The sequence below is a fragment of the Capricornis sumatraensis genome, chromosome 8, assembly GCF_032405125.1.
Source record: "Capricornis sumatraensis isolate serow.1 chromosome 8, serow.2, whole genome shotgun sequence".
Lineage (NCBI taxonomy): Eukaryota > Metazoa > Chordata > Mammalia > Artiodactyla > Bovidae > Capricornis > Capricornis sumatraensis.
The window spans coordinates 103235625-103262448 of record NC_091076.1 but is presented as its reverse complement, the minus strand read 5'-3'; the positions used below and the strand labels follow the sequence as shown (position 1 = coordinate 103262448).

The window sequence follows — 26824 nt, the reverse complement described above, 5'->3', positions numbered from 1 at the left end:
CTTGCTTCATCAGCCGCTGTGATGCAGTCTCCGGGCATGTCATCACTTATTCACACGTCTCTCCTGCATCCTTGCATTGCAGTGACCATGCTGCCCGGGGAGGGCCTGGCACACGGCACTTACCGTATGAATGAATAAGCGAGTGAATGGATGCGTGCCCAGGCAACATTGAAATGCCACCACCCTTCCCTTTTTCTCTGCATAGTTTGAAGGAGAACAAGAGCTCAACTCACGGGTTCCAGCCCAGGTCGGCAGGGTTGATGTACAGGATGCCAGCTCTGGAGACAGTGGCCGGCGTGGCCGTCCTCAGGTGGCTGATCTCGAACACCAGCCGCATGGTGCGGTTCAGGGGGATCCGCTCATTGCTGGCCAGGGTGAGGACCTGGAGAGGGGCGTGGGCCTGTGGGTTTCAGCTGCAAGAGCTCCCTTGTCCCGAGGCGGCCACAGGCCCCATCTCAGAGGAGGGGGAGGCCAGAGACACCCTCTGCACCCCACCAGCCACCAACTGCTTCCCTAACCCAGCACCTCTCAGCCATCCTAGATGTCAGCACCTCCTCCACCCCTCCCACCCCAGGGCCATGGAGAGCACCCAGACGTGCGTGGACCATGCAGGACTTCACGCTGGGGTTAAATTTGCCTCATCAAACCATGACTCCTCCTCCCTTTCCTGGGGAATGCTGGGGTTCCCTTCTCCACCCAGTTGAGAATCACTTTCTTAAGCTGCTTTTAGACGATTCTTGACGTCGTCTGCACCTTCCAAGATATTAGCTCCCCCTCCCACGTGGTGCCACCCACCACGTGGTCAGGCAGGAACGCTCCCCGTGCCTGCACCCTTCGCCCACGCTGCCCAAAGAGCATCTGAGCTGGCCTGGGCTCAGTGGGCCTGCATCCTGCAAGGACTGTGCCTCGGGATGGGGGCTTCCCCTGGCCCCTCGCCGTCTATAACACTCTGTGCAGAGCTCCAGACAGGCCCCATCCTCAGTCCCCACTCACAGCGGGTCCTGCCCCTGTGGTTCTGGGGGGTCGGCTCTGGGGTCGCGGGCCCCTCGCACCTTGTTGTCGTCCATGACAGTGTTGAGAGACTCGATCCACATGGGGTCTATGTCTCCATCGAGCACAATCCACTTGGGGCCGTCGTGAGTGATGTTGGCCAGGTCCCGCATGATGGTGGAGAAGAGGCCTGCGGGCGGTGGGGTTGATCAGGCCTGGCTCTGGGCAGCAATCCATGGGGGCACTGACAGCACCCTGGGCATTCCCTGGGCCAAGGCCCAGCCCGCCCCCTCCTGCGCCCGGCCGGCCGGCCAGCCCTGGCCTCTCTCAGAGGTGGCCAGTGCCCTGCCCCAGCAGGACAGTGGATGCTCAGACGGGAGGGGACCTGGCTCACTTCCTGCCCTTCTCCTGACCCCAAGGCCCCCTCCTTGATGCCTCCACCCCTGCCCCTGCCCCACAACACCTCCCGCAAGTCTGGCCCATCCTCAGATTTGACAGCCCTACGTGGAGCGCCACGACCTCAACCAGGACCCCACCCCTTCTCTCCTCACTCCCCACCTTTCTTCCATCAGTAAAGGTTTGCTGAGTGCTCAAGTCTCAGACTCAGAGCATGGGGCTTGGGGATAGTTACAATCCCCTGCTCACCTCACAGAACTTGCATTCCAGTGGAGGGGGGCAGGGGAAACACAAGATACACACACAGAAACAGATACAGTGTCACAAAGAGAAAGCAGGGTGAAGGGCAAAGGACCCTTGCAGGGGAGACTGGAGCAGAGCCCCAGCCCAGCCCGGGAAGGGGGTGATGGAAGCTCAGGTAGGATAGGGGAGCCGCCAGGACGCAGGCACCCCTCCTTCCATCCGCTCCAGTGCCCCTTCCTCCCCCTGGGGCCCCTCTCTCTCCTCTAGCCCCTCACTTGTGTCCCGGGTTCTTTTTATAAAGCACAGACCTCGTCATAGGCCCTCCTCCAGGGAAGCAGCGTTCCCAGCCCCCGAGGCGCCGGCCTGTGTTTCTGGGTCCCTCCCCGCTCCGTGGACCAGAGTGTGGTGGCCCTGCTCAGGGCTGCTGTGCTGATGCTCACGTGTCCGTGGCTTCCCCAGTTCCCCCGCCTGGTGGAGTGAGCCGGCTCCCCTCTGTGATCTCCCTGCTCTCTGTGAGTGCCATCAGGATGCTCTGTGTGTATGTGCGGCCCCCTGCCCCAGCTGGCCCTGCCGAGGGTCTCCCTTGGGGGCCTGGCTGTGGGTTCACTGCACGGAGCCCGGCCGAGCATCCACAGCAAAATCGGCGGGCCGCGGACCCAGGCCTAGGACGCCTGCTCTGACCCCTGGTCCCCTTAGTCCCGCGGGGACCCCGCTCTGTTACCATCTTTCCACTCCCTGGTTGCCGGGTTGATGATGCCAAAGAGTTCGTCACAGGTGACGGCCTTGGGGTCCAAGTCCACGGCCACCGGCTTCCTCTTCAAGTTCTGGTAGGTCTTGTTCAGAGACCTGAGCACCTGCACCAAGGGGGCGCCACTCACGTGGGGCTCGGGGGCTGCGCCCCATGCCCAAACCCCACACCAGGGTCCTCGTGCGAGCTCACAGGGCCTTTGAAGACCCACGGGCAGAAGCCCCGCCTTGGGCCCGCTTCGCCCGGGAGACAAGCAGGTGCATTTGCATCCTGCAGAAAACACCCAGGGCCACGCCAGGCGCCCTGCGATCGCTCCTCTGTGCACAGCGGACAGCTGCTGTGCCAAGGCCTGGGAAAATTCACATTGTTCCTGATGATACAAGTAATGTGTGCTCGCTGGGAAAAATTACCTGCAACTCTCCCATTGAGAGAAGAGTTTTTAAGGACATTTGAGGAGGTTCACGTGGATATGCGTGTAGATACACACACATACATACATTCCTTTTTAGAGAACTGGCTCGTACAGTTTCTGCTTTTTAAAAATAACTTGAAGTGAGCATCCCTTGCGTTACGCAGTCTTTAGAGATGATCTTTAATAACAGCATAATTGTCCATCCTGTGGGCGTCTAGCTGAGTGCTCGGCTGGTTTAGAATTTTCCGATGTTAGGGGTATCAGTAATGCTGGCCGCCACCCTCTGCTTCCCACTGTGCCCCAGGCGATGGCAGGGGGCAGGAGGGTGGGGATTGGCTGCAGACAGGTGGATGACCAGCATCAAGGGAGAAGGAACGGAAGGAGAGGAGGCCTGGGAGAAGGGTCTTAAGGGGGGACCAGGCTCCCCAGCCACTCTGCACCTCCTCCGCTGTCCCTGTCACCCAGCACAGCTCCCTTCCCAGCCCATGACACTCTTCGGGGGCCCGGGGGGCCCTGGGCTGGGTTGCAGGAAGGCGCGTACCTGGGACTTGCCACTGCCCGCGTTCCCGATGACAAACACTGAATGCCGGACCTGCAGCAGCTCCTCCAGCTGTACCACCTTCAGCACGAAGCTGTCCTCTGCCTGCAGCTGGAGCTCCACGATGCTCTGCTTGATGACCTGGGGGAGGGGGGCAGGCAGGACGGGGTGCTGGGCCCACCATGCAGGACCGGGGAGCCCCCTGCCAGGGAAGAGATCAGAAGGAAACAGCGGCCCTGCCCGTGTGGTGTCCAGGTGCTCCGCTGTGGGTGCTACCGAGACCCCCATGCAGGGGATGGGTTTGTCCGAAGCCCCTTCTGCTTCTTCTTCTGACCCTCCAGTATTGAGAAAGGGGCTGGAGAGGCAGTCTGTGGCCTCGGGACATTCCTCAGGGCAGAGGGAGACACGCACGTGTGGCCATTGCCTGCTGGCAGAGACAGCCATCATCCCCATGTGGTACCTGCCACTTAGGTGGTGGAAAGTGATAGTGGAAAGTGAGGTCCTCGGCAGCAAGGAGGCGCTGGTGGCACCCCAGCCATACCCACCTTCTCAAAATTCAGGTCCCGTTTCCGAGGCACATCCAGGGCGGGGAAGAGGTCCCCGATGAGCCCCATGAACACGGGCAGGTCGTCGGTGACGATCTTGGGGATGTTGAAGTCCCTGAGTGCCCTCATCAGCACTTGGTCCTCTGCCCGGCTGGGGTCGCCCCTCTTCAGGGAGCCGGCCACCACCAGCACAGACTTGATGGCTCGCAGGCCCCAGTCGTAGTGATCCTGCGGGTGGGTGGGCAGGCATGAGTGTGCCTGCTGACGTGCCGGGACCGAGGCTGGGGAGCTTCGCCAGGCCATCTGGGAGGCAGCCCAGGCTGCCTGCATTTGTCATCCCTCCCGGCCCCGGCTCCGTGGGCCCCCGGACAGTCACACACCTGCTTTGACAGCAGCTCTTTGCACAAGGTGTAGAGTGTGATGAACTTCCTGGCCAGAAGGCGGGCCTCCAGAAAGCCCTCGGCCACCAGCATGATCTCACATATCAGTTCAAAGTCGGGGACCACCATGGCGCAGGGCCTGAGGGGTGCAGGGGGTCTGTCTTGGCTTCTCCCATCCTCCACACCTGCCCCCACCTGCCCCTCAGGACCTCACCTTCCAGGAGGACCACAGCCTTACTGGCAGAGATTCTAGGTGCCGAGCAGCTTCCCAGACCCCCTCCCCTCCACTTGGCTCCCCTCCCATCTTTACTGGTGCTCCCTTGCTCTGCACACGGCTGTCTCCGGGCCCTGCCCCCCTTTACTCAACTCCTCTGAGAGTCACCTGAGCCCTGTCTCTGCCCATCACCTCGTACCAATCGGCTGTGTGCATGCTCACTCTCTCAGTTGTGTCTGACTCTTTGTGACCCCATGGACTGTAGCCCATCAGGCTCCTAAGTCTATAGGATTTCCCAGGCAAGAGTACCGGAGTGGGCTGCCATTTCCTTCTCCGGGGGATCTTCCCGACCTGTGGGCAGGTGATGCCTAAAACGGGACCTTCCTCTCCACCCCTTGGGAATCAGAGAGTGGGAAGACACTGTCTGCTCCTTACAGAGGTCCTGGCCAGCTAGCCCCTCTCACCCCGGCCTTGTTTCCCATCCCCGCCTCCCAAGCCCCTTCTGGGTTGACCCAGCCCTCCACAGCCGCTCTCCTGGGCCTTGCCCCCGCCGCACACCTGAACAAGGCCTTTAAGTTCTCCGGCAGCTCCGTGCGCCCAGCATACCCCGGGTTCATGGTGATGAAGATGCCGACAGTGGGGATGAGGCTTATCATTTCTCCCAGGAAATTAAACGTTTTCTTCTTGGCCCGAATCGCATCTTGGACACATTTTACCTAAACGGTTGGTACATAGATGGGTTCATGCGGGAACAGCTAACTTCGATGGGCTGGACGGAGCTTCCTTTGCGCTAAGGCATGTGAGTGGCTGTGGATTTGCAGCTTTGGATTTTAAGCTTTGATACAATTGTAGATTCACGTGCAGTTTTAAGAACAGAGAGGGGATCCCGTGGGTCCCTCCCCAGCGCCCCCCAGTGGTGACCGCGTTACAGCATCACCACCAGGACAGCAACGTGGAGATGACCGACATTTCCGTGACCTCAGGTGTAGTCGCCCTTGACAGCCACCCCCACCGCTCTGCCACCACACCCACCGACTCCCTGCAACCACTCATCTGCTCCGGTTTCTGTAAGGCTGTCTTCCATTAACCTTAGTAAGTAGGATGGTACAGTTTGTCATCTCAGACGGGCTTTGGTCACAGAGAGACGCCTTGGGGGTTCCTCCAGGTCGAGGCTAATCCTCGTTATGTGACGTTCCGCCCCTTAGCCGTTTTGTGTGTCTGTTCCTGCTCGGGCCGTGACCCGTGGGAGGGCTGATTGGTAGCCATCCCTACATCGGATACTCAGCATCAGGTGAAATCTTAATTCTGGGACCCTTAGCTGCCTTTGACCCTTGGTGCCCGCTGAGCAGCTGCAAACCTCCAAGCCACCACTGGAGGGCGCCCTGTACCCACGGTTAAGACCCTCTCCGAGTCTGGGGCTCCCAAGCAAAGCCCAGGACTTTCCTGCCAGACGGGTGTGCGGTGTGCGCGGCTCACACCCCCAACAGGGCGGGGCCTGGAGGTGGGACCCCGCCCTCAACCACCACGTGGAGCCTCTCCTGATGTTCCATTCCAGTTCTTGCTCCTCTACTTCGGTTCAGAGCTCCGCATAATTTTCCTGGGGTCTGTGCACTGACTTTGGGGGTTGGGGGTCCCCAAGGCAGCGGTCAGCACTGCCAGAGAGTCCAGGGGGCACTGACTGCCCCCATCTTCCCTTTGCCTTGCTGGCCTCTGGTCCCAGGGCTTGGGGATAGTTCTGTGTCTACATCAAGAGGGAAACAGCAGTGAAGGAGGCCAGCTACCCACACTCACCCCTAATCCTGCCAGCAAACCCATTCTATGGATTAGACAATGGAGTCATGGAGAGTTTAAATAGAGCCCAGAACTAGGCAGTCCCGCACTTCATCACGGGTATCCCCCAAATACCTGGGCACACTTCCTCCCTTTCTCCGAGCACTCGTGTCTAATTGACAAGCTCCTATGCATACTTCAATGCCCAACTCCCCTGCGAACTGAAACAAAGCCGTTTATCCTGGACCCTGGGCAAAACTGACTGTCCCCTCATCCGTATTCGGCGACAAGTGTGCCGCCGTGTCTGACCCTTCTGTGTGTCCCACCAGACTGCGCGCCTCCGAAGGACAAGGCTGGGGTCCCGCCCACCTCTGTGCCACACCCCCACTCAGGCTGACCTGACCATACGGGGAAGCTGACGAGCCCCGACGCGGGAGGGCAGCGAGTTCCTGAAGGTGACCCCGAGGCTGCACGGGGGCCCTACCTGTACAGCGATCACGGACAAGACCTCCACGGAGATCCGATTAAACTCGTCGAAGCAGCCCCAGGCTCCGGTCTGGGCCAGGCCCTTGTAGATATTTCCACAGGACTAGAAAAGGTGACAGGGAGAAGTGAGCAGTAGAGAGTCCTGCCAGGAGCCTCCACTTGCCCTGTCAGCTCCTGCCCAGGCTAGGGGTCAGGCTAGGGAGCTTTGGGGCCCCTGGGAGGCTAGAGGCAGGTCGTCCACTCCCTGGAAGAGTCAACACTACATGGGGCCGGGTGCCAGGAAGAGCCCAGATCCTCCCTGGGCTGAAGGCTTTGCCTGAACTCAGATAAGGCCGTATATGTAAAATTCACCCTGGCATTTTCCACTAACACGCAAGGAAGGGGCCTTCCCTCTAAGGTGGAGGAGACGGACTCAGGCCCTTGAAGGACAAACAGGGTGATTCTTCAGTGTTTATACACAAGATTCCTTCTAGGAGGATCCAACTTCAGATTTCACTTCTCTAAAACCCAGGAGGTTGGTGTGGGCTGTGGCCTTGACAGTCAGAGGGGGCTGCTGTCCCCACCCTCAGCCTCAAGATGGGGTCTCCTGGACTCTGGGGATCCCATGGGGATGGGGCAGGGAGGCCCCAGGGGGCCATGCTCATGACCTCGGTGCCCCCCAACCCTTCCCACCAGAGGCTGCTTTGACCTGACCTCCACGGTCTTCTTTCCTGGGCCCTTTAAGAACTGTGGCTGTGCCACAAAGCCTCTGGTGACCGCAGGGACCTGGCCCCTCCTGAGGGGCCACCCCCTACCCCCTGCCCCCTTGAAGGCTCTCACTCTCTCTGGTGCTCCCAGTTGCTGGGACAAGCTTGGGATGTAGGTTGGGAAGGGTTGCCTCCCCAGTGGGGGAGGATGTTTGGGGGTGGGTCTTGTCCACCCTGGGATCCTCTACCAGACCCGCTGGTCATGCCCAAGAGGCCAGCCAGCAGTGCCACCCGCCCAGCGGTCACTTGGGGAATGTTGGCTGCGGCCTCCTGGGGGAGGGGACTCCAGGGTCCCCTGGACGTGGGGTGTGTACCTTGTAGTCCATCTGCTCAGAGCAGTTGAAGACGTAGACCATGGTGCCCAGGGCTCTGCCCAGGTCCTTGGTTGTCTCAGTCTTGCCGGTCCCGGCGGGGCCAGCGGGAGCTCCGCCCATGATCAGATGGAGGGACTGGGTCAAGGTTATGTAGCATCTGTAAGGGATGTTCAATCAGCCTGTGGGTGGCAACCCCAGGGCTGCCCGCTTTCTTTTACCGTGGGTTGGTGACGGCCCCTGAGCCCCAAGGTGGCACCAAAGGGGGCTCAAAGGAGCCAAGGAGGACTTGAGACGTCACTAAGGGGCGAACGCCGTTCTGCTGGAGCAGATACTACATGAGGCCCGAACCAACCTTGGCACTGGGGGGTTGGGGGGGAACGTTACGGTGCCCGCCCAATGCAACAGCCACAACACAGGCGCTGAGGACCTGGTGCCCGCCCAACGCAACAGCCGCAACACAGCGCTGAGGACCTGGTGCCCGCCCAATGCAACAGCCGCAACACAGGCCCTGAGGACCTGGTGCCCGCCCAACGCAACAGCCGCAACACAGGCGCTGAGGACCTGGTGCCCGCCCAACGCAACAGCTGCAACACAGGCGCTGAGGACCTGGTCTGAGTGCTTTTTGGTGTTACATGATTCACTTGACCCTTGACAAGCTGCTGCGGATTTATAAAACATCGTCCCTATTTTACAGGCCCTCAGAAAGGCTAAGCAACACCCCTAAGGCCACACAGCCAGGGTCAGAATGAGGGAATAAGGTCTCGGCTCCAAGGCTGGGTGCCTGGAAGAAGGCAGAACTGAACCTGAACGCAGGTCCCCCAACCCAAACGACCGCGTCCGTCAGCCTCAGCAGGGGACATTTGGGTCTGACGGTGCAAGGACGTGTGGGGACGAGCCCAGAGGAAGGGCGCGACTCCTCCCCTGCATTGTTCACGGCCAGACGGGAAGGCGGCTGGGGCCCTCACCTGTCCGTGAGTGGGGTGATGACCAGCCGCGGCGTGTTGCCCAGGTACTCATATGAATACTGGATCTGGGCGTCGCAGATGTTGGCAAAGCAGTGCTTCCGCTCCTCGTCCCAGCGGTGCCGCAGCTGGGACTGCCAGGTGAAGGCCTGGGAGCTCTCCACCTGCGGGGGGAGCAGGCTGGCTTTCCTCCAAGCGGTCCCTGACCCTGGGGTGCTTCCAGCTCCCCATCCTCCCCAGGTGCCCCCATCAAGCCTAACACCACCCTCCCACTGCTGAACCGGGGGCACTTCTGATTGGGCTGCTCGTCCAGTGGCTTACCAGGGGTTAGACTAGGGGTGAAGGATGGGGTAGCTGCTGCCTGGAGAAGTGTCCCCCCCTGCCCCACTAAGGAAGAAGTGGTAACTGGGGTGGGGTTGTGGGCTGGAGTCCTGAGCCCCAGGCCCCCACCCTGGCTCCTGGACACCCCCCGGCGCCCTTGCCTTGGCGGTGATCATCTTGGCCACCACGTCCCGGGCGTGGACGTCGATGGTGCAGATGGTCATGATCTTCATTCTGTGCCCTGCGCTGAGGTTCCCAATGAGCAGGGTGATGAGCGCGTTCAGCTGGCTGATCTGCGGGAGCAAACATGCCTCCCTCGGACACGGCTCCAGGGGTGGCCTCAGGGGTGGCCTCTGGGCTGGGCGGGTCCCCCTAGGTGCTTGGGAACTACCCCTCTCCGGTGGAATATCAAGGAGTCACTAAAAATGGTGTCGATGAAGATCTGATGTCATGAAAGATGGCAGACAGTAAGTGAAAACAGGATTTTAAAGCCACTTGGATAGTTGTATATTTTTGCCTAGGAACTGATTATATGTACACTAGGTTAGCTAAGAGTCTGTTGACAGGGTCATATCTTTCATTTTAAACACTATCTTTGGTTTCTAAATTTCTAACCAAGAATCTGTCAAAAAATCAAATTGAAATAAAGAATTAAAGTCGTGTATTTCTGAAGCGGTTACTCTTGGGCAGAACAGCTGATGCCAATATTTGGCTGCTTTTGACTCAGGAATGGCAGAGGCACAAGCCGGGGCCTCACAGAGCAAGGTGCTTGGACGGACCCGGGGTGGGCGGGACACACCTGCTTCTTGTTGTAATCTTTGACGGCATTTTCGTAGCCTTCCTCCAGCCGGGCAAACGCCAAGCCCACCTCGGTGGTCCACCAGATTTGAGTGCATGTGAGCGCAATCTGGAAACAGAGGGGGGCCCCAGGACCCCGCCACGTGAGCGCCGTTTTCTGACGGAAGAGTTCACACCAGATACGGTGGCTCTTCACCGCCGGACTGCGGCTAACCCAGGACGGGTGAGCTCCGTCCACCCCTCCCCGCATCTCACAGCTGCCCCGTCCACCCAGCTCGGACCTGGGCAGGGTAGTCAAAGATCCATTGCTCCCTCGGTTTCTCCTCATAGGTCACCACAGCCTCGGGGATCTCGTGGCGGAGCGTGGCACACATCCTGTCCAGCACCCGGTTCAGCCAGACCTCTACCTGGGGACGGAGCCACGGGGACCAGAGAGGGTGAGCACGTCTCATCCGAGGACGTGCTCTGACATTTACGAAAGAAATGACCGCTTGTCCTCATCCTTACCATCGTTCCAGGGGTAGAAATGCCCAGGTTTTCTGAGCGGCAAGAATGGCCTGCTGGAAAAATGTGTTCAGCAAGGCTAGCTGTACCCACAAAACTAGCTGCATTGGGCTTTCGTGTGCATTCACAGAAGGGAGAGAGAGCGAGAGAAAAAGCTAGAGAAGACGGTCTATGTCTGAGGCCACAAAGTGGTGCTGATATTCCGGGACAGGGCAACTGTCCCCCGGGCCCTGCTGCCCCGTGTCCCAGGCGGATTCTGACTAGCAGAGCCCCACTTGTCCCCAAGGCTATTCTCTCAGGGTCTGAGATGGTCACACGGACAAACTGGCTGATGAGCCTTGCGTGTATTTTGAAATACAAACCTTCAGCTAACTGCCACCAGGGGGAAAATACCCGAATGGGATAATCAGGTTGGTTTTTCTTTTCAGCTATTGATAGAAGCACAAAGCTCGCTGTAGTTCAGTGGTTATGTCTGTAAGTGGTTAAGCGTGGGAAGTGTCTGAAGAAATCGATGAATGGATCCTGCTGACCCCGTCCAGCCAGGCACTCCGAATTCAACTTGTTGGAGCTCAAGTTTTCTCGCATGAGATTTTTAATGCCCCAAGCCAATTTACCTCCAAATTACATTTTGCTTAGGCAAAATATAAGAATTGATTTGGATGCTTGAATAATACCTGGGCAAAGAGAAGGGGGAGAGGGCAGCCAGGAAGCTTGCTGTCAGCAGAAGGGAGCAGCCTCCTAGGTTGGGGAGGTGGGACAGGGGGCCGGGCTGCTCAGGGTAAGGGGAGCCCTCTGCTAAATATGGCAGCTGTAAAGCCCATCGTGCTGAACAGGGATGAGACCTTGGCAGGTGTGCATGGCACCCTCCAAAGGGGTCCCCTTGGCATTAATAATAATAAAACAACAAAGATTTAAGGCATTAATAAATCTGTTCTCTCCCTCCCTTCCCCCCTCATTTCTCCTTTCTTTCTTTTCACAGGTCACCTCAGACTGCCTAGGTAAGGCTGTGCAGGGACTCCTAGAAAGACGTCCCTTAAGCATTTGTTCTGCGAGGCCGAGGGAAGAGGAGAGAGGGCCGGCCACGGGCTGCTGCTGACAGCCTGTCTGTGGCCGTGCGGTCCCAGCCATGGGCCGCCGCCACCCCAGGGGCAGTGCTCTGCGCGTTCCCGCGGCGGCTCGCACCTGCCCTGAGAGGTCGCACTCCTGGTCAAAGTCCACATACTCGTCCTCCTTGCTGTACATGCCCAGGCCGAACTTGAGCGGCTTCCCACTGGCGTCCAGGCGGAACTTCAGTTTACACAGGCTGTCAAAGAGCTTGGACAGATGGCGGCTCACCTGGATTTCAGGGTCGGAGGGGGAGAACGTTGGATTTTGCAACCCAGGGGTTCGCAGGCGGATGCCCGTGGCCGGGGTCTCCCTCGGGCGGTCTTAAGCATCATTTTTTTTTTTTTTTTTACTTATTCTGCCCCACCTCCCTACCCCCTGCCTCTAGGATGCTGATTAAACACACTTCACCAACAAAGGAAACAGCGAACACTGCTCGGCAGAATCTTCTGAATGTCTGTTTCTTCTCTTCCCTGAGAAGGTTCTGTCCTAGGGGGCACGGGGCCTATGCCCCTAAGTCAGATGCTCAGAACCTGAACCGTGGGCCGCCCTGGGGCTCCTGTACCGTACATCTGCAACCCCATGATTAAAATAAAATACGGTCCCCTCCCTTTGCCTGGATGCTCGCCCTTCTCTCTTTTAGAAGAGGAGCCTCACAGGGGCGTTTCCTCCCGGTGTCTGGGGTTTAGTAGGATGAGCGGCTTGTGTCTTAGAAACGGGCATCTCACCCATTTTCCAGAGCACAATGATGGAGCTCAGGGTGGGAAGGGCCAGCTCTGAGAGAGGTTCCGGGTCCTTCTGTCACAGCCCGGCCCCTGGGCGGCTTCTGGTGTGGACCACCTCTCGGACACTCCTCCAACATCCCAGGGCCACCCGGACATGGGGCCTGGTGCCCCTTCGGACCATCAGGGGCCCACCTACCTCCACGGGGTCATTTCCGTTGGAGAGAATGTCCAGGAGGTCAGCTGAAGAGACAAAGTAGAACCTGGGGAAAGCCAGTCTTTTCGTCTCTAAATATTCAGCCAAGGCCTTTTCACACACAGCCAACCTAGGGGCAGGGAACGAGGCTGCTGAGTCCTGCTTGACAGAAGGTCTCTTCAGCCCATCTTTCCACGTGCTGGATGGATGACCCTGGAGATGCCCAGGCCATTCACAGCCCCAGTATAATTCAAATCTTCCAGGCGGACACGCTCGTTCTCAGCCAGCCCCCACAGTTGTGGACGTCCCCAGGCAGGAGGGGCTACAGTTGAATCTCTGCCATCGTGGCTTCCTCTGAGGCTGAAGGCAGGCTCTGTGGCTAGGGTGGAGGAAACGGCAGGTGCTTCTAGGGACGGGATGTGTTAACCCACAACCTGGGGGTTTCCTGGCCTGGCCAGCAGGGTAGCGGGGGGAGGCGCATGACTTGGGTTTCTGCCACAGTGAAGCCCCTCGTCTGGACAGGTATGGGACCCACCTCTTCTTCAGGTCCTCAAGTTTGTTGTAGAGGCCAGGCTTGTTGGTAGCTTCGACCACGTTGGGTGTTTTCACTGCGTCTTCCATCAGGGCCTGGGAGGACAAAGGGATCACCGTGGCATCAGGAGCCCTGTTTGCACCAAGGGAGCCATTTCCCAAAGTGCCCAAAGGCAGGAGCCGGAGAGCTGTGTTCACCTTGAACTCCACGTCAATGTTATCAAAGCTCTTGGAGTCCTCCGGCAGCTGGGCGCGGATGTCTTCAGAACCGATGAAGATGCTCTCCAGGTGGCTCCAGGTTCTTTGGACCTCGAACCAGATGGAGATGACCAAGTCCGCCGTGGACAGCTTCTGCTGCCAGCTGGTCACCTCCTTCAGGAAGTGGGACAGGTACTTGGACATCATCAGGTTCTGCAGCTGCACCTGGTTATCCTCCAGCGTCTCCACCAGTACCTCGTCTGACTTGAGCATCATGGTGCCCGTCCGTGGGTGCGGCTCGTGCTCGAACTCCATGGTGGACCAGGTGCTGTCCAGGGCTTTCAGCACCTTTCGGAGAAACAGGAACCGGGTCAGCAAGGATCTGGCAAGAATCACTGAAGAGGACCCAGAGTTTCCTGGAACGTGGAAGGAGGCCCTGCTCTCAGAAAGCCAAAATGTTCATGCCAACATTATTCACAGTAGCCAACAGATGGAAGCAACCCAAATGTCCCTCAGTGGGTGAATGGATTGACAACATGTGGAGTATTCATATAATGAAGTATTATTTGGCTGTAAAAAAAGAATGAAGTATGGACACATGCTACAACATGAAGGAAACTTGAAAACATGCTCAGTGAAAGAAGTCAGACACAAAAGCCCAGATTCTACGTGTTTACATGTATATGAAATGCACAGAAAAGGCAATCCTATAGAAGACAGGAAGCAGGAGGTCAGAGCTGAGATGGGTGCAGGTGTGAGAAGATGGGGAGATATTAGCTAAAGGGTCTGGGTTTCATCCCTTTTTGAGGAGATGAAAATGTCCTAAAATTGGCTAATTCTAACACGTGATAGCTGCACATTTCTGTAAATATGTTAAGAGCCATTGAAGTGCACACTTTAAATGGGTGAATGGGTATGTGATTTATAGCTCAATAAAGCTGTTTAAAAAAGAAAGCAAGCCCAACTGTGATCATTCAAACTCAAAAAACCGATGAGGAGAGAGGTTTGAATTGCAAAGGAATCCTCCAGCATTTTCATGTGTCCTGGAATGGCCCCTAGGTACCAGCTGATGGCCAGCCCTCCTGACCACTGCCTACCCCGCCCCACCCCCATTCAGCGTCTCAGAAGGCAGAGGCTGAGGCAGGATGGACCACAGAGGAGGGTGCTTCACGGAAAGAGAGGAGAGTTCAGTCAGGCATTAACTGGTGGTACATTAGTTTCAACCCTACATCAGCACATTCAACAGGCGTCAGGCTGGTCGTTCAGTTTCAGCATCATCCCATATAAAACAAACTTCACTGTCAACAAAGGATACCTTTTCCATCCCAGACTCCTTCACAGCCTTGTCGACAATGTTTCGGACCTCATCCTCGTATTTGTGTAGGTTCAGCTGGAGTAAATCTGCCAGGGTGGTCTCATCTGACATTTCAAATTTCACCTGCAGAGGAAAAAAATAGGCACATTTCACATTCGGTCACATGTTTTCCAGTTGAGGGACACCTTTGTCCTTCATGTAGAGGCTGGCGAGGGAGGAACCCAGGCCATGAAGCGGGAGTTGGGAGTTCCATGACTTGGGCAGACACTCCTCCAGGCCTCTCCTCCCTGTAAAACTGGTAGCAACAGAGCCCACCAGGACTTCAGAATGTGACCTTATTCAGAAATAGAGTCTTTGCAGTTGTTAAGGATCTTGAGATGAAATCATCTCGGGTCAACTACACAGAACCTAAACGTGATGGCAGCTGTTTTCAACATGAAAAGGAGAGGGAGGTTTGAAATGCAGAGGAGGCCATGTGACCGCGGAGGCAAGGATGCTTCGGGCGCGGCCACTAGCCAAGGGCCGCCTGGGACCACCGGAAGCTGGGAGAGGCAGGGGAGGGTCCTCCCCTAGACATCGGAGGGATCATGGCTCTGCTGACTCCTTGACTTCCGGTTTCCGGCCTCCAGGGACATTTTGTGGTTTTAAGACCCCCATCGTGTGGGGCTTTGTGACCGCAGCTGCAGGACCCGATCCATCTGGGGAAGCTGCCACGTTAGCAACAGGCGTGGCTGCGTCACAGGTACTGTTACTCTGGTAACAATAGCAGGTATTTGCATGGTGTCACCCAGTCTTCAAATCTTTCTCGCTGTCGCATAGACATTTCCAAGCCTGGATTCCAAGCCTGCCACAAAAACTGGTTTGACCAACTGATGGAACTGAGTGTTTCTCAATCATGGTTGGGAAAATACCTGCCCAGGTCTCAACAAGTCCTTGGTGAGGCCCGATTCCTGGGACGTTGCTGTTGTTTGTTGATCACTGCCCGGGGGTCTCTCCCAGGCCCTGGATGGGGTACATGAGCCTGCAGGCCAGTGGCCTCCGTATTTGAGACAATTCCTTCTGCTCGTCTGTCTCTCCCTTCCCTTCCCCAAGCCCCAGGCCACGCCCCACATGTTCCAGATGCTGGTCCCGCACTTCCCTAACCGGGGAGGTGGCTGCCTCCTCTGCACACCTAGAATTGCCGCTGAGCACCCCACTCCGCCTCCCAAACACCATGGCCTGTGTTCTTTTTTCCTTTGCTGTTCTGAGTGCAGGGCCCGTGTCCTCAACCTCTCTGCTTCCTTGACACCTATGTGGGGCCTCTGCAGAGTAGCCGTTCCATAGAGTTTTGTTCAATGTTTGCTGACAGTGGGAATGGTCCTATTTGCCTTCAGTGAGTGTCAAGGCCAATGTCCCTCCCACTCCCCACTTGGGAACATCCCTGGGAAAATTTTGGCGCTAGGACCCTACGCTCCTGGGGTACATGGGGGGACCCAGGACTATTCTTCTACCCCAAACTTCCTGAGCCCCATGGACATTTACCATTCATGCTACAAGCAGTACTGGCTGCATAATTTGCAGGGCCTGGTACAAAATGAAAATGATGGAATCCCGTGTGAAAAAGGTATTAATTAAGGAAATCAAGATAGTGACAGCAGAGCCTCTAACCCAGCTTGGGGCCACCCTGAGCCTGGAGCCCTGTGTGATGGCCTGGGGTGCGCATGCGTGAAGCCAGCTTTGCCAGCGTCAGCCCCCCACTCCCGCAGCGAGTTCCTGAGGAGCGCTGCCCTCCGCCCCTGCGTCAGTGTGGTACCTGGGTGGCCTGCATGAGCTGCTGCCAGTGGCGGTCCCGGATGGCGGGGTTCTGCAGCTCGCTCACGGCACGCAGGGATGTGATCATGTTCTTCACGGTGTTGTCCAGCCCCACGAAGGCATCCCAGCTCTTCATCTCCTTGTCCAGGGACCTCACATCCTTGGCGAACTTCTTACAGTCTATGTCCATCTGCTCCACGTTGATGTCCTTCCACTTGGTGGTCTTCCAGGCGTCGAAGCTGGTGTTGACCTGAGGTGGAGAAACGCCCGCTGACTCCTCTACTGGGGACGGTTCAGGAAGGCACCCATGCCACCTTCCTGGCATTGCTCTTGGATGGAAAAATCCAATGAGGAGTCTCCAGCACTAAGGACAGAGCTTGGTAAAGTGACCGGATACAGGGGGCAAAAAGAACCCCAGTTCTACCATGATAGATTTAACTTAAAAGTCAGCAGTTAAGAGAGATTTTGGCAAAACATGGGCATCGTCACTGCTCACCAGGATCTTGTTCTGTCCCATGTCTTGCTGAGGCCACAAAAGTTGCCCCAACCAATGGAATGTGGATGACACCTGTCACCTGAGGGGCAGAGGCACTGAGGTGCCAACGCTGAACCCACAGTTCCCTCTACCTGCCTCGGCAGTTGTGGACATGCACTGAGCTGTGGAGGGTTTGCCTGGAACTGGAGTGTGGACTTTGCACGAACGAAAAATATGTGTCTGTGGTTAACAACACAGAGATTTTGTGTCTTAGGGCTGTTTGTTACTGCGGAGTAACCTAGCTTACTTGTTGTTGTTTAATCACTAAGTCTTGTCTGACTCTTTGCAACCCCAAAGACTGTGGCCCACCAGGCTCCTCTGTCCATGCAGTCTCCCAGGCAAGAATACTGGAGTGGGTTGCTGTTTCCTTTTCCGAGGGATCTTCCCGATCCAGGGACCGAACCCAGGTCTCCCTCATTGGCAGGTGGATGCTTTACTACTGAGCCACCAGGGAAGCCCAACCTAGCTTACACTGACAAAGACACACCAGAAGAAATTCCACTCATAACAGGCTGAAACAAGACACAGGTGGTACTGGGCACCCCCCTGCCAAGAGTGGAGGCGGAAACCCAAGAAGCTCCAGTCTTATATTCAGGGTGGGCTGAGAATGGCTTGGGAGCTGGACGGGGGTCCTGGAGAGGGCCAGAGGTTGCTGGCAGAGGCTTGGGGCAGAGCAGCCTGATCTTGGTAGACGTCCTTGACAGACAATGACCAACAGGTGGGGCGCTGACAAGGGACTGACTCTGCAAATCCCGAGACTTGAAGCATTAATCCCCACGGAAATCGATGGCCCTTTCTGGTTTAAGTTTAAGCTGCTTCTGTATCCTGTTATCGTAAAAGTACCCTGGCTCATTTGTTTTGTCAATTTTTCTTGCAACACCCTGACCGGAAATGCTTATCGTTATCTCCTGGGAAAGACAACCTGCATTCTTGGGTCTGTGCTAAGTGGTATTTATCAAGGAACCGTGCAGCTTTCTGAGTTGACTTCGCTTATTGTTCAGTCCTTGCCTGGAGAATCCCAGGGACAGAGGAGCCCGGTGGGCTGCCGTCTGTGGGGTTGCACAGAGTCAGAGACGGCAGAAGCGACTTAGCAGCAGCATTGTTCAGTCAGGTCACTCGAGCACGAGACGCTTGAATTCAGTGAATTGCAAAAAAAAAAAAAAAAGGTATCTAGAGGCTCTGATGGATTCTCTCCCTTTGCGGGCGGTTGTGATGGAGCCTGTGGCTCCAAAGATTCTCCCCGACTCCGCCCTCTATGAGAGAGAAATTCAGCACGGTCAGGATACAGACATTTACATTATCTTACTAAGATGTAATCTAAAAAAACAAGAAACATGACAAGACAGGGCCTGCTCCTGGGCAGGGACAAATACTGCTGCCAAGAGGGGAACCCTCCCCAGATGAGCTCACAGAGTAGATTCAAGTCTGTGTGTAGTCTGAGAGTTTTTTATCTGAAGAGAGGAGGATTTGACAGATTCTGAAGTTCATTCAAGAGCACAAAGGAGAAGAACTAACACAGACTTAGAGAAGGAACTTAAGGTCACGGCGGGTGGGGAGGGAGGGATGCGTTGGGAGTTTGGGGTTGACAGGCACACACTGCTGTATTTAAGACAGATAACCAGGGAGACTTCCCTGGAGGCCCAGTGGTTGGGACTCTGTGCTTCCACTGCAGAGGGCACGGGTTCAATCCCTGGTCAGGGAACTAAGATCCTGCATGCCACGCAGTGCGGCCAAGAGATTAAAAAAATAAAAATCAAGGCATTATCTATTTAAAAAAAAGACAGACAACCAGTAGGGACCTACTGTGTAGCACAGGGAACTCCTCTCAATACTCTGTGATAACCTAAATGGGAAAAGAATTCAAAAAGGAACAGATACATGTACATGCATAACTGAGTCACTTTGCTGGACACCTGAGACTTGGCACTGTTAGCCAGCTATTCTCCAATGAGGGCTTTGTCGGTGGCACAGTGGTGAAGAACCCGCCTGCCAATGCAGGGGACGCAAGTCCAATCCCTGGGTCGGGAAGATCCTTGGGGGAGAGCACGGCAACCCACTCCAGTACTTTTGCCTGGAGAATTCCATGGATGGAGAAGCCTGGTGGCCTACAGTCCATGGGGTTGCAGAGTCAGACACGAATGAAGCGACTTTGCACGCATGCACACATACTGCCATACATAAAAAGTGAAAAAAGAGAAGAACTGAAATATCTCTGGAAACAGAGGCGCCAAAAGGCGAGACCATGGGGCACTAGCATGCCCGTGTGCTGTGGACACTGTCTTGACCCTGGGGCCGAGAGTGAGGCTTCCTACTCTTGTGTTTGGGAAGAGGGGCTGCCTCCATCAACCATCAGAGGTGGGTGTCATGGGGGGATAACGGGAGCTGCCCCTTCTTGGTGCTGGGATGCTGCCCGTGGACCCCTCTCCCACCTCCCCCTCTTTCTATCTGCCCCACCCGCCCCCCAAGCCAGAATGGCCCCTCACCATGATGATCATGTCCCAGAGCTCCTTCAGCAGGCGGACCTCTTTGTGACAAGCCTTAAGCTGCTTGTAGTCCGGGACGCTGACCTCGAAGAGGCTCCCGGACTTGCACAGCGCCTCCATGATGCTCTCCATGGCCGCGATGCTCTTTTGTTGCTGTGGGCATGGGAGGAAGCCAGTGAGCGGGGTGCCCGCACTCGGTGGAGCCTTCCCCGTCTGCCCCCACTCGTCACATCCCAGTGACTCACAGAGCCGTCGGCACACTGTACTCCGACCCCACGCACACAGGAAGGCAGCTAACTCCTATCCGTCCCCCCAGCCACCCCTGGCTTCTCTGATGGGGCCTGGAGGGGAGGCCCCTTAGGATGGCTGAGCTTGCATGTCTGTGCACACACACACACATGTGCCCGCACACACACACACACATGTGTGCTCGGCCCCAAAGCTGGTCCCATCGAGGCCGTGTTTCTGGGCTCATGAGAATGGCAGCTTGAGAAAAGATGGGTCCCCAGAGTTACCACCGCATCTCCTCCTTGAGCAAAAATACCTTACTGAGGGACTTGTAGGGGTCGGGGTCGCTGAAGGTGAACGGGGCTTCTTGCCTGAACCTCTCTCTGAACTCGTGCTGCTTGAGCTGAGGGAGGACCGCATGAGACACTCAGGCTCCCCGTCCCAGGGCCTGGCCGTGGTGGGGGCTGCACCCCGGCCCCGCCCCCCAGGCCACCATACCTCAAACTGCTGGCATTTCCGCCTCAGGATGCTGACCTCGTTGGCTTGCAGGGGCGACACGTTCTGCTTCACCTGGATGGCCAGCTTCTTGGTGTTTGTCCACTGCTCTGGCAGTTCCTGTGCAGGTAAAGGCCAAGGACCACGTCCTTTTCTGCTCTTTTTAAAAATTTTCTAGTGTGAGATCATTATGGACTCATGGGGAGCTGCAAAAATATCACAGGGAGGGACTTCCCTGGTGGTCCAGTGGCTACGGCTCTGCGATCCCAAGTTCGATTCCTGGTCAGGGAACTAGATCCCACATGCCACAGCCAAAGACGCTGTGTGCTGCAACTAAGATGCAGTGTAGGCAAATAAATAAATAAATAAGTATTGAAAAAAGATAGCACAAAGAGTCCTGTGTGCCTCCCCGCAGGCTTCCACAGTGCTGGCATCTTATATAACTAAGGCTCGAGAGCCAAGCCAGCATCGGACCCTGGGGTGTTTCTGTTAACAGATGACGGAACTTGTCAGGTTTTACCCTGTTTTAGGCTCAGTCTACGTGTGCGTGTGAGTGCGTGTGTTGTAGGCAGGGGTAGTCCTAGGCATTTTTGTCTCATGTATAGGTTCCCATAACCCCCACGACAATCTACGTACCTCGCTGTTCGTCCCTGCGAGGGAACTGTCCTGTGTCAGCTCTTTGCATCAGCACCTACCCTGCATCCGCAACCTGGGCAGCCACTAACCTGTCTTCCATTCCTGTAGTTTTGTCATTTCAAGAATGACGTTATGGGGAGGGAGGTGGGGGGGCTTCAGGATGGGGAACACATGTACACCCGTGGCGGATTCATGTCAGTGTACGGCAAAACCACTACGATATTGTAAAGTAATTAGCCTCCAATTAAAATAAGTACATTTTTATATATAAAGAAAGAATGACTTTGGCAATCAGATGAAGACTTGTATTTTCCAAGTTCTCCACAATGGGGCAAATATTGTATTTGCCGTCTACCTGCAGCTTCACGTGCGTCTCCTCGGGCATCTCCTCCCCGTAGGACTTGAGCAGCTCGATGGTCTGCTTCAGAGGCTCAAACATGTTGTCCGTGGCCGTCTGCCTCTCCTTGACCCTCATCAGATGCCCCATCACTTCCACAAGGCCTTCATAATCCCCCTCCTTAACGGGCTTTGTTAAGCCCATCCTGGCAACTTTCATGAAGGCTTCCAGGTCCGCGAGGCTGGTGGGTATGAGGCCGCATGTCATGGGTGCCCCCCTCTAGGGGAGGGCTGTGTCCCTGTCTGCCTGGCACCCCATGTTTCACTAGCTCAACTGGTCGGCGAGTCCCGGGTAGGGTCACATCTAAGGGTGGCCTTTGCAGGGCCTCCTGGATGGAAGAGTGGGATTACACGTTCTTGGGGCTCCTGGTGACTCCCAGCCCACCACCGCCTGTAACTGCACAGGTACCACCCTTGAGTTTTATGCCAGGCTTCCCTGCCCAACTCAGGGCTCCTAAAGGATTCCTTGGCACCTGTTGGCCAGACATGGTAAGTGCCCAGTAAAGAAGCAATGATTGAGGAACCAGGGCCCCCACTCCCCGCCAGGTGACACTTTCCTGCTGGGACCCATGCTCCGTGGGGCCACAGGTCTCTAAACCTGACCTTCAACTCCACACCCAGCTGGCTGGGGGCCCTGGCACAAGGCTCTCCAGGGTGTGGTCAGCGTCAGGCCGGTGGGGGTGGGGGGCAGCGGTCCTGGTGCCCACCTGTTGATGACATGGTTGCTCAGGTGCCGCTTGAACATGAGGCTCCAGCGCTTAATGGTGTTGAGGAGGGCCTGCTTGAAGGGGCGGCAGTCGCACTGCAGCCAGCCATTGAACACCTTGGTGTTGTCGCACTTGGACACCTCCTCGTACAGCTTCTCGTAGGAGTTGATCTGGGAGGCAAGGACCTGCTCAGCTCTCGGGCTGCTGTGGTGGGGCCAGCACAGCGCGTGGCAGCAGGGGAGACCCTCACAATGCGCTCCTTTCCTTCTCCCAGCCCCAGCTGACAGCTCCTGCAGCCCAGAAGTCTATCGCCGAACATGGGATACAGGCTGTCAGAAAGGGACATCGCTGGGCGAGGCCAGCAGGGCTTCTGAAGGAGGGCATGACCTAAGCTCCGAGAGGTGCAAGGGTCCCGGGCACCATGGGGCACCCTTGACTCCACCAGCTTTGTGCTGCTGCCTGTCCTCGAGGCTTTCAAGATCGGCAGCCAGCTGTCCCCCTCCCACTGTGGGAGAGACTGTGTCCCCTACCCCAAGCATCTCCCCTGTGGCTGGGCCACCCTCACCAAGCTTCAGGAAAACACATGAAGGTCTGTAAGCACATTACGTTTTCTTGTGTTATAATATACATATATATTATGGCCACTCCATGTGTTTTGAAGGATCTTAGTTCCCTGACCTGGGAGCAAACCCAGGAAGAGTCGAGTCCTAACTGCCAGACCACCAGGAAATTCCCATCCTGTTCTACATTCCTGATGTTTTGGCATCGGTGGCCTTGCTGACCCTGGAGGGACAAGCCCGCCCCTAGTCACAGGCTGGCTCTTTCCTAGAGATAGCAGGCAAGCCCCCTCCACCCCGCCCCGCCAAGGACCACATTGTTTCATGTGTAAACAATGAACCAGAGTCCACACCCCAATTTTTACCACCTGCTCTCACACTTGAGGCCACTGTCCACCTGCTCAGATATCACCCAGGGCCCAGGTACCTGACAACCTGAGACAGCCCATACACCCGAGTCACTGAAATGGCTCAAACTAACCCATCCAAAGCTGGCTTGCCCTGCCTTGCTTGTTCCTTCCCATGAAGACCCTCGCGTGAGTTCTCGGTCACTCTTTCCCCTCATTCTCTGTCTCCCAACACTGGTGCCCCGCTGGCGACACCCATGGCCTGGAGTGCCCTGTCCTCTCGGGAGCCCTCTTTTCATGGTGGCTGTCTGCTGGTCTGTTGGTCTCTCCATACTTGAATAATAATAAAACCTACATTTAACAAAAACGTTCACCCGAGTTCTCAATCAAACCCAATGCCTCTGCACAGCGGTGGGGGTGGGGAGGGAGTGGTTGATTCCAGAAGCGAGAAAACCACACCTGCTGCTGGAACTGGGCGAGGGTGGGCGGCGTCTTGGGGAGGGTCTCCTCAGGGTGGCCGTCCAGGTCCTCCCGGCTGATGGCGCACCCGTAAGTGAGGAAGTTCTTCATGAACTCCTGGGGGTCGTCCGTCCACAGGTAGGAGTAGCGCTCGAAGGAGTCCTGGTACTCCTCGGCCTCCTTCATGGCGCTGATGACCAGGTTGGAAATCTCCTCCCGCATCTCTATGAGGTCCGTCATGTCTTCCAGGTCGGTCTGCAGGCGGGCAGGAGGGGAACAGATGGGTGAGGGCTTCGCCTCGTGGTCTCCCTGGCCTGGGGAGCAGCTCCCTGTTGGTTCAAGTGCCGCTAACCTCCCGAGATGAGAGGAGGGGACACTTGCCGGTTGGCGAAGTTCTCCCCTGTGGAGGCACGCCGGGCGTGACCTTCTGCCTGGCAGACCCCAGGACGACTCACCCCCAGCTTCGTTCATTTCGTAGTCACTCACCTGCTGTGTACACGTGGTGGGAGGGGCACTGGGGGTGTGGACAGGGCTCATGGGGATGTGGATAGCCCAGGACTAGGGTCACACGTGTATCAGCAAATCAAAACCTGAGTCGTCATAACGCTCATCCTTGTGTTCAGATGTAGCGAGGAGGAGGTTGGGGGCCACCCCCTGAGAAGTGATTGCTGGTCTGAGAGCTGGTGGACGGGAGGTGAAGAGCTAGAGAAACAGCAAAGGGCCTGCGCTGAGGGGAGGCACATATCTGAGGACCTGAGTGAAGACCACATGGACGGCTGCAGCAGGAGCACAGGAGGCCCTGGCTGGACAGGCCTTTTGCATTTCAAGAGACAGAAAACGCAATCCAAATTGGTCTTAGCGAAAAGGTAGCGATTGGCTCCTGTAACTGGAAAATCTCAAGGTGGAGGGTATGTATGAAACATATTTTTTGAAGTTTCTACATCTTAACAAGTATTCTTGCCTAGAGAATCCCATGGACAGAGGCGCCTGGGGGGCAGCAGTCCATAGGGCCACACAGAGTCAGACACGACTGAAATGACTACATAGAAGCAGTAAGAAGTTTGGGCATCTTTAAGAATCTTGCTGGGAATTCCCTGGCTGTCCAGTGGTTAAGGTCTCAGCATTCTCACTGTTGCAGGCCTGGGTTTGATCCCTGGTCAGGGAACTAAAAATCCTACAAGCTGCCTGGTGTGGTTCAGCTCAGTTCAGTTCAGTCGCTCAGTCGTGTCCGATTCTTTGCGACCCCATGAACTGCAGCATGCCAGGCCTCCCTGTCCAACACCAACTCCCGGAGTTCACTCAAACTCACGTCCATCGAGTCGGTAATGCCATCCAGCCATCTCATCCTCTGTTGTCCCCTTCTCCTCCTGCCCTCAATCCCTCCCAGCATCAGAGTCTTTTCCAACAAGTCAACTCTTCGCATGAGGTGACCACAGTATTGGAGTTTCAGCTTTAGCATCAGTCCTTCCAATGAACACCCAGGACTGATCTTTAGAATGGACTGGTTGGATCTCCTTGCAGTCCAAGGGACTCTTAAGAGTCTTGTGTGGTACAAAAGAAGAAAAAAAAAATCTTGCTGGCTGGGGAGAGACTGCCCAATCCCCACCCATCCCCGCAGGGCCAGCCACTTCTAAGAGAGCAAAGAGCTGGGATGGGGGCACGCCTTTCTTGTGCAAACCAGCCAAATGCCCAATCACCTCCTTCATCGAACCAACCCTCATATCCCAAGCCCATGTTCCCCCTGCTCCATTACCCCAGCGCCAGGTACCAGATAACCAGAGATGACCCCAGGGCCCGTCCGGAGCAGTTTCCCCAGCCCTACCAGCCTCTGGCCTGGGCTTCCCTCCATCCTCCTCCTGCCTCCTGACCAAACCTGCGGCTCCCCACTTTGCCCCTGCATGGCTGCCCGCGCCTCTCCTTTCTTGGGGAGCTGTGAGCAACATTACGTTTTCTATCAGTGGCACTGACCTCTCTCTGTAGTCACTCAGTTGCCTCGATAAGTTAAAATCTTGCAGATGAGACCAGGGTGGGGTGGGCATAGCCTGGGGTGTGGCCGGGTCACCAGGACCCTTACTCTGCCTTGCTCTGTTCTGTTGCATCACATGAGGACCCCAGGCGGGTGGAGGAGCCCCAGAGGTGCGGCCCTTCAGACTCTCGAGCCACGTGTCGGGCTCCTGCTCTCACCGGCCTGTGTTGGGTCCCACACGTCTGTGCCTGAGTGGATCGCTGCTGGTGTGGTTCACTCTGTGCTAAGCTCCAGAGCAGCTCACTGTGCGCACTTGGGCCTGGAACACTACCTCTGTGTGGCTCAGGAATCCTCAAACCGTTCTCTGCCTGGGAATCTCCTTCCGCCCTTCAAGACTCAGAATGCAGATCAGCTGCTCTGGGGAGCTGTCCTTAACCTGGCCAGGTATTTCCTCCTGTCCTCACGTCACTACACGCACGTACACACATACCTGTCCCTGACAGCACTGAGCATCTTGCTGGAAATGTTTGTTGTTACAAATAATATACACCCTCATCCAGAAGTTCAAACAAGGCAGAGTATATGAAGCAAAAAGCCCCGTTTATGTCCCCTGTCCTCCCGCCTCCTTCGCCCCCATCCTGTTTCCCAGAAGTGAGCACTCTTGACAGTTTGGAGTGCATCCTTAGGAAGACAGGCTTTTGTTTGCTTAAATGAATGAAATCACATTCTAAACATAGTTCCGCAGCTTGATAAACACTTGATAACACGTCACGAGCCTCCTTCCATCCCAGGCTTCCTTTCGTGACTCATTTAGACGCCTTTGTCCAGATGGGCCTGAAGCTATGAAGGACTCCTGTATTTGATGGCCATTTAGGTCTTTTCCAACGTTTGTTTAACTGCCCCACAAATCGTGCTCCAACAAGCACACCTTCTCAGACCTCCCCCTTCAGGGAGGCTGAATTTCCCCCGCCTTTGCATCCCCAGGATCTGATCTGTGTTTTATGTCGTGGGTGGGTATTTAATGCATTCAGAGCAAACGGGTGTGGGAGCCAGTGGAAGGCACATTTGTCAAAGAGCCTGCATGCTCAGAGGATCACAGACTGTAAATTACGGGAGGGAGGGAAATAGCAGGAAGTGTGGCGGGAAGGCACACTTGGCGTCTCGCTGTGGGTGGGGAGGTGTTGAGGGAATGAAAGCCAGGTCGACCAAGGACAGGTCCACTCGGGGGGAGAGAAATCCAGGCCACCATCCCCTGGGAACCTGATAGAACGGAAGCCCCTGGGCTCCTCACACACGGGACCACCACCATGAAACACACACACGTGACCAAGCGCTGCTGCATTAGTAAGGCGATTCTGACCCCGGGTAGCAGTTGATGGCAGGGAAAGAGGTGGGGCCGTAACCAAGCCCAGACTGACCTTATAGAGCATCCTGCCCTTGGCCAGCCTGGGGATGAGCTTGGCTGCGTTGTAGATGTCGGTGACCAGGCTCCCGATCAGCGCCAGGAAGCCTCGGTCCCCGCCCACCTCCAGGGATGGATTGAAGACCAGCCCGTCCTCCTCCAGCTCCATGCGGACCTCGAACAGCGGCGCGACGCTCTCCTAAAACAGGGTGTTACAGGGTCAAGGCCCTGCCCTTGGCCAACCGTTCTCGATGTCTGGTGCTCACCCAGGCACCAAACAAGGTCTAGGGCTGGCTCCTGCTGGCTGGGACCGCTATAGAGAGCACACTCCCCACCAAGGGCCCATGAGCAAGAACTGTGTGTTCCAGTGCAGCACCACCAGGCCAAAT

At 56.3% G+C, this 26824-nt stretch overlaps 1 protein-coding gene across 1 annotated transcript in view; it reads right to left on the bottom strand.

The window, feature by feature from the left end:
- The window catches only part of DNAH17 (dynein axonemal heavy chain 17), a 97509-nt gene that overhangs the window by 43414 nt on the left and 27271 nt on the right, over nucleotides 1–26824 (bottom strand). Inside the window, exons 18-43 of the mRNA XM_068977691.1 lie at nucleotides 26452–26634; nucleotides 23068–23322; nucleotides 21705–21874; nucleotides 20957–21179; nucleotides 19969–20085; nucleotides 19787–19873; nucleotides 19243–19395; nucleotides 16226–16474; nucleotides 14434–14556; nucleotides 13119–13466; nucleotides 12925–13016; nucleotides 12393–12519; nucleotides 11550–11702; nucleotides 10145–10270; nucleotides 9865–9972; nucleotides 9227–9358; nucleotides 8748–8908; nucleotides 7783–7939; nucleotides 6721–6825; nucleotides 5025–5182; nucleotides 4253–4391; nucleotides 3873–4100; nucleotides 3331–3468; nucleotides 2351–2483; nucleotides 1053–1180; nucleotides 234–382 (exon numbers count right to left, since the gene is read on the bottom strand). Coding sequence (XP_068833792.1) covers nucleotides 234–382; nucleotides 1053–1180; nucleotides 2351–2483; nucleotides 3331–3468; nucleotides 3873–4100; nucleotides 4253–4391; nucleotides 5025–5182; nucleotides 6721–6825; nucleotides 7783–7939; nucleotides 8748–8908; nucleotides 9227–9358; nucleotides 9865–9972; nucleotides 10145–10270; nucleotides 11550–11702; nucleotides 12393–12519; nucleotides 12925–13016; nucleotides 13119–13466; nucleotides 14434–14556; nucleotides 16226–16474; nucleotides 19243–19395; nucleotides 19787–19873; nucleotides 19969–20085; nucleotides 20957–21179; nucleotides 21705–21874; nucleotides 23068–23322; nucleotides 26452–26634 — 4142 coding nt within the window. The remainder of the gene's footprint in view (nucleotides 1–233; nucleotides 383–1052; nucleotides 1181–2350; nucleotides 2484–3330; nucleotides 3469–3872; nucleotides 4101–4252; nucleotides 4392–5024; nucleotides 5183–6720; nucleotides 6826–7782; nucleotides 7940–8747; nucleotides 8909–9226; nucleotides 9359–9864; nucleotides 9973–10144; nucleotides 10271–11549; nucleotides 11703–12392; nucleotides 12520–12924; nucleotides 13017–13118; nucleotides 13467–14433; nucleotides 14557–16225; nucleotides 16475–19242; nucleotides 19396–19786; nucleotides 19874–19968; nucleotides 20086–20956; nucleotides 21180–21704; nucleotides 21875–23067; nucleotides 23323–26451; nucleotides 26635–26824) is intronic.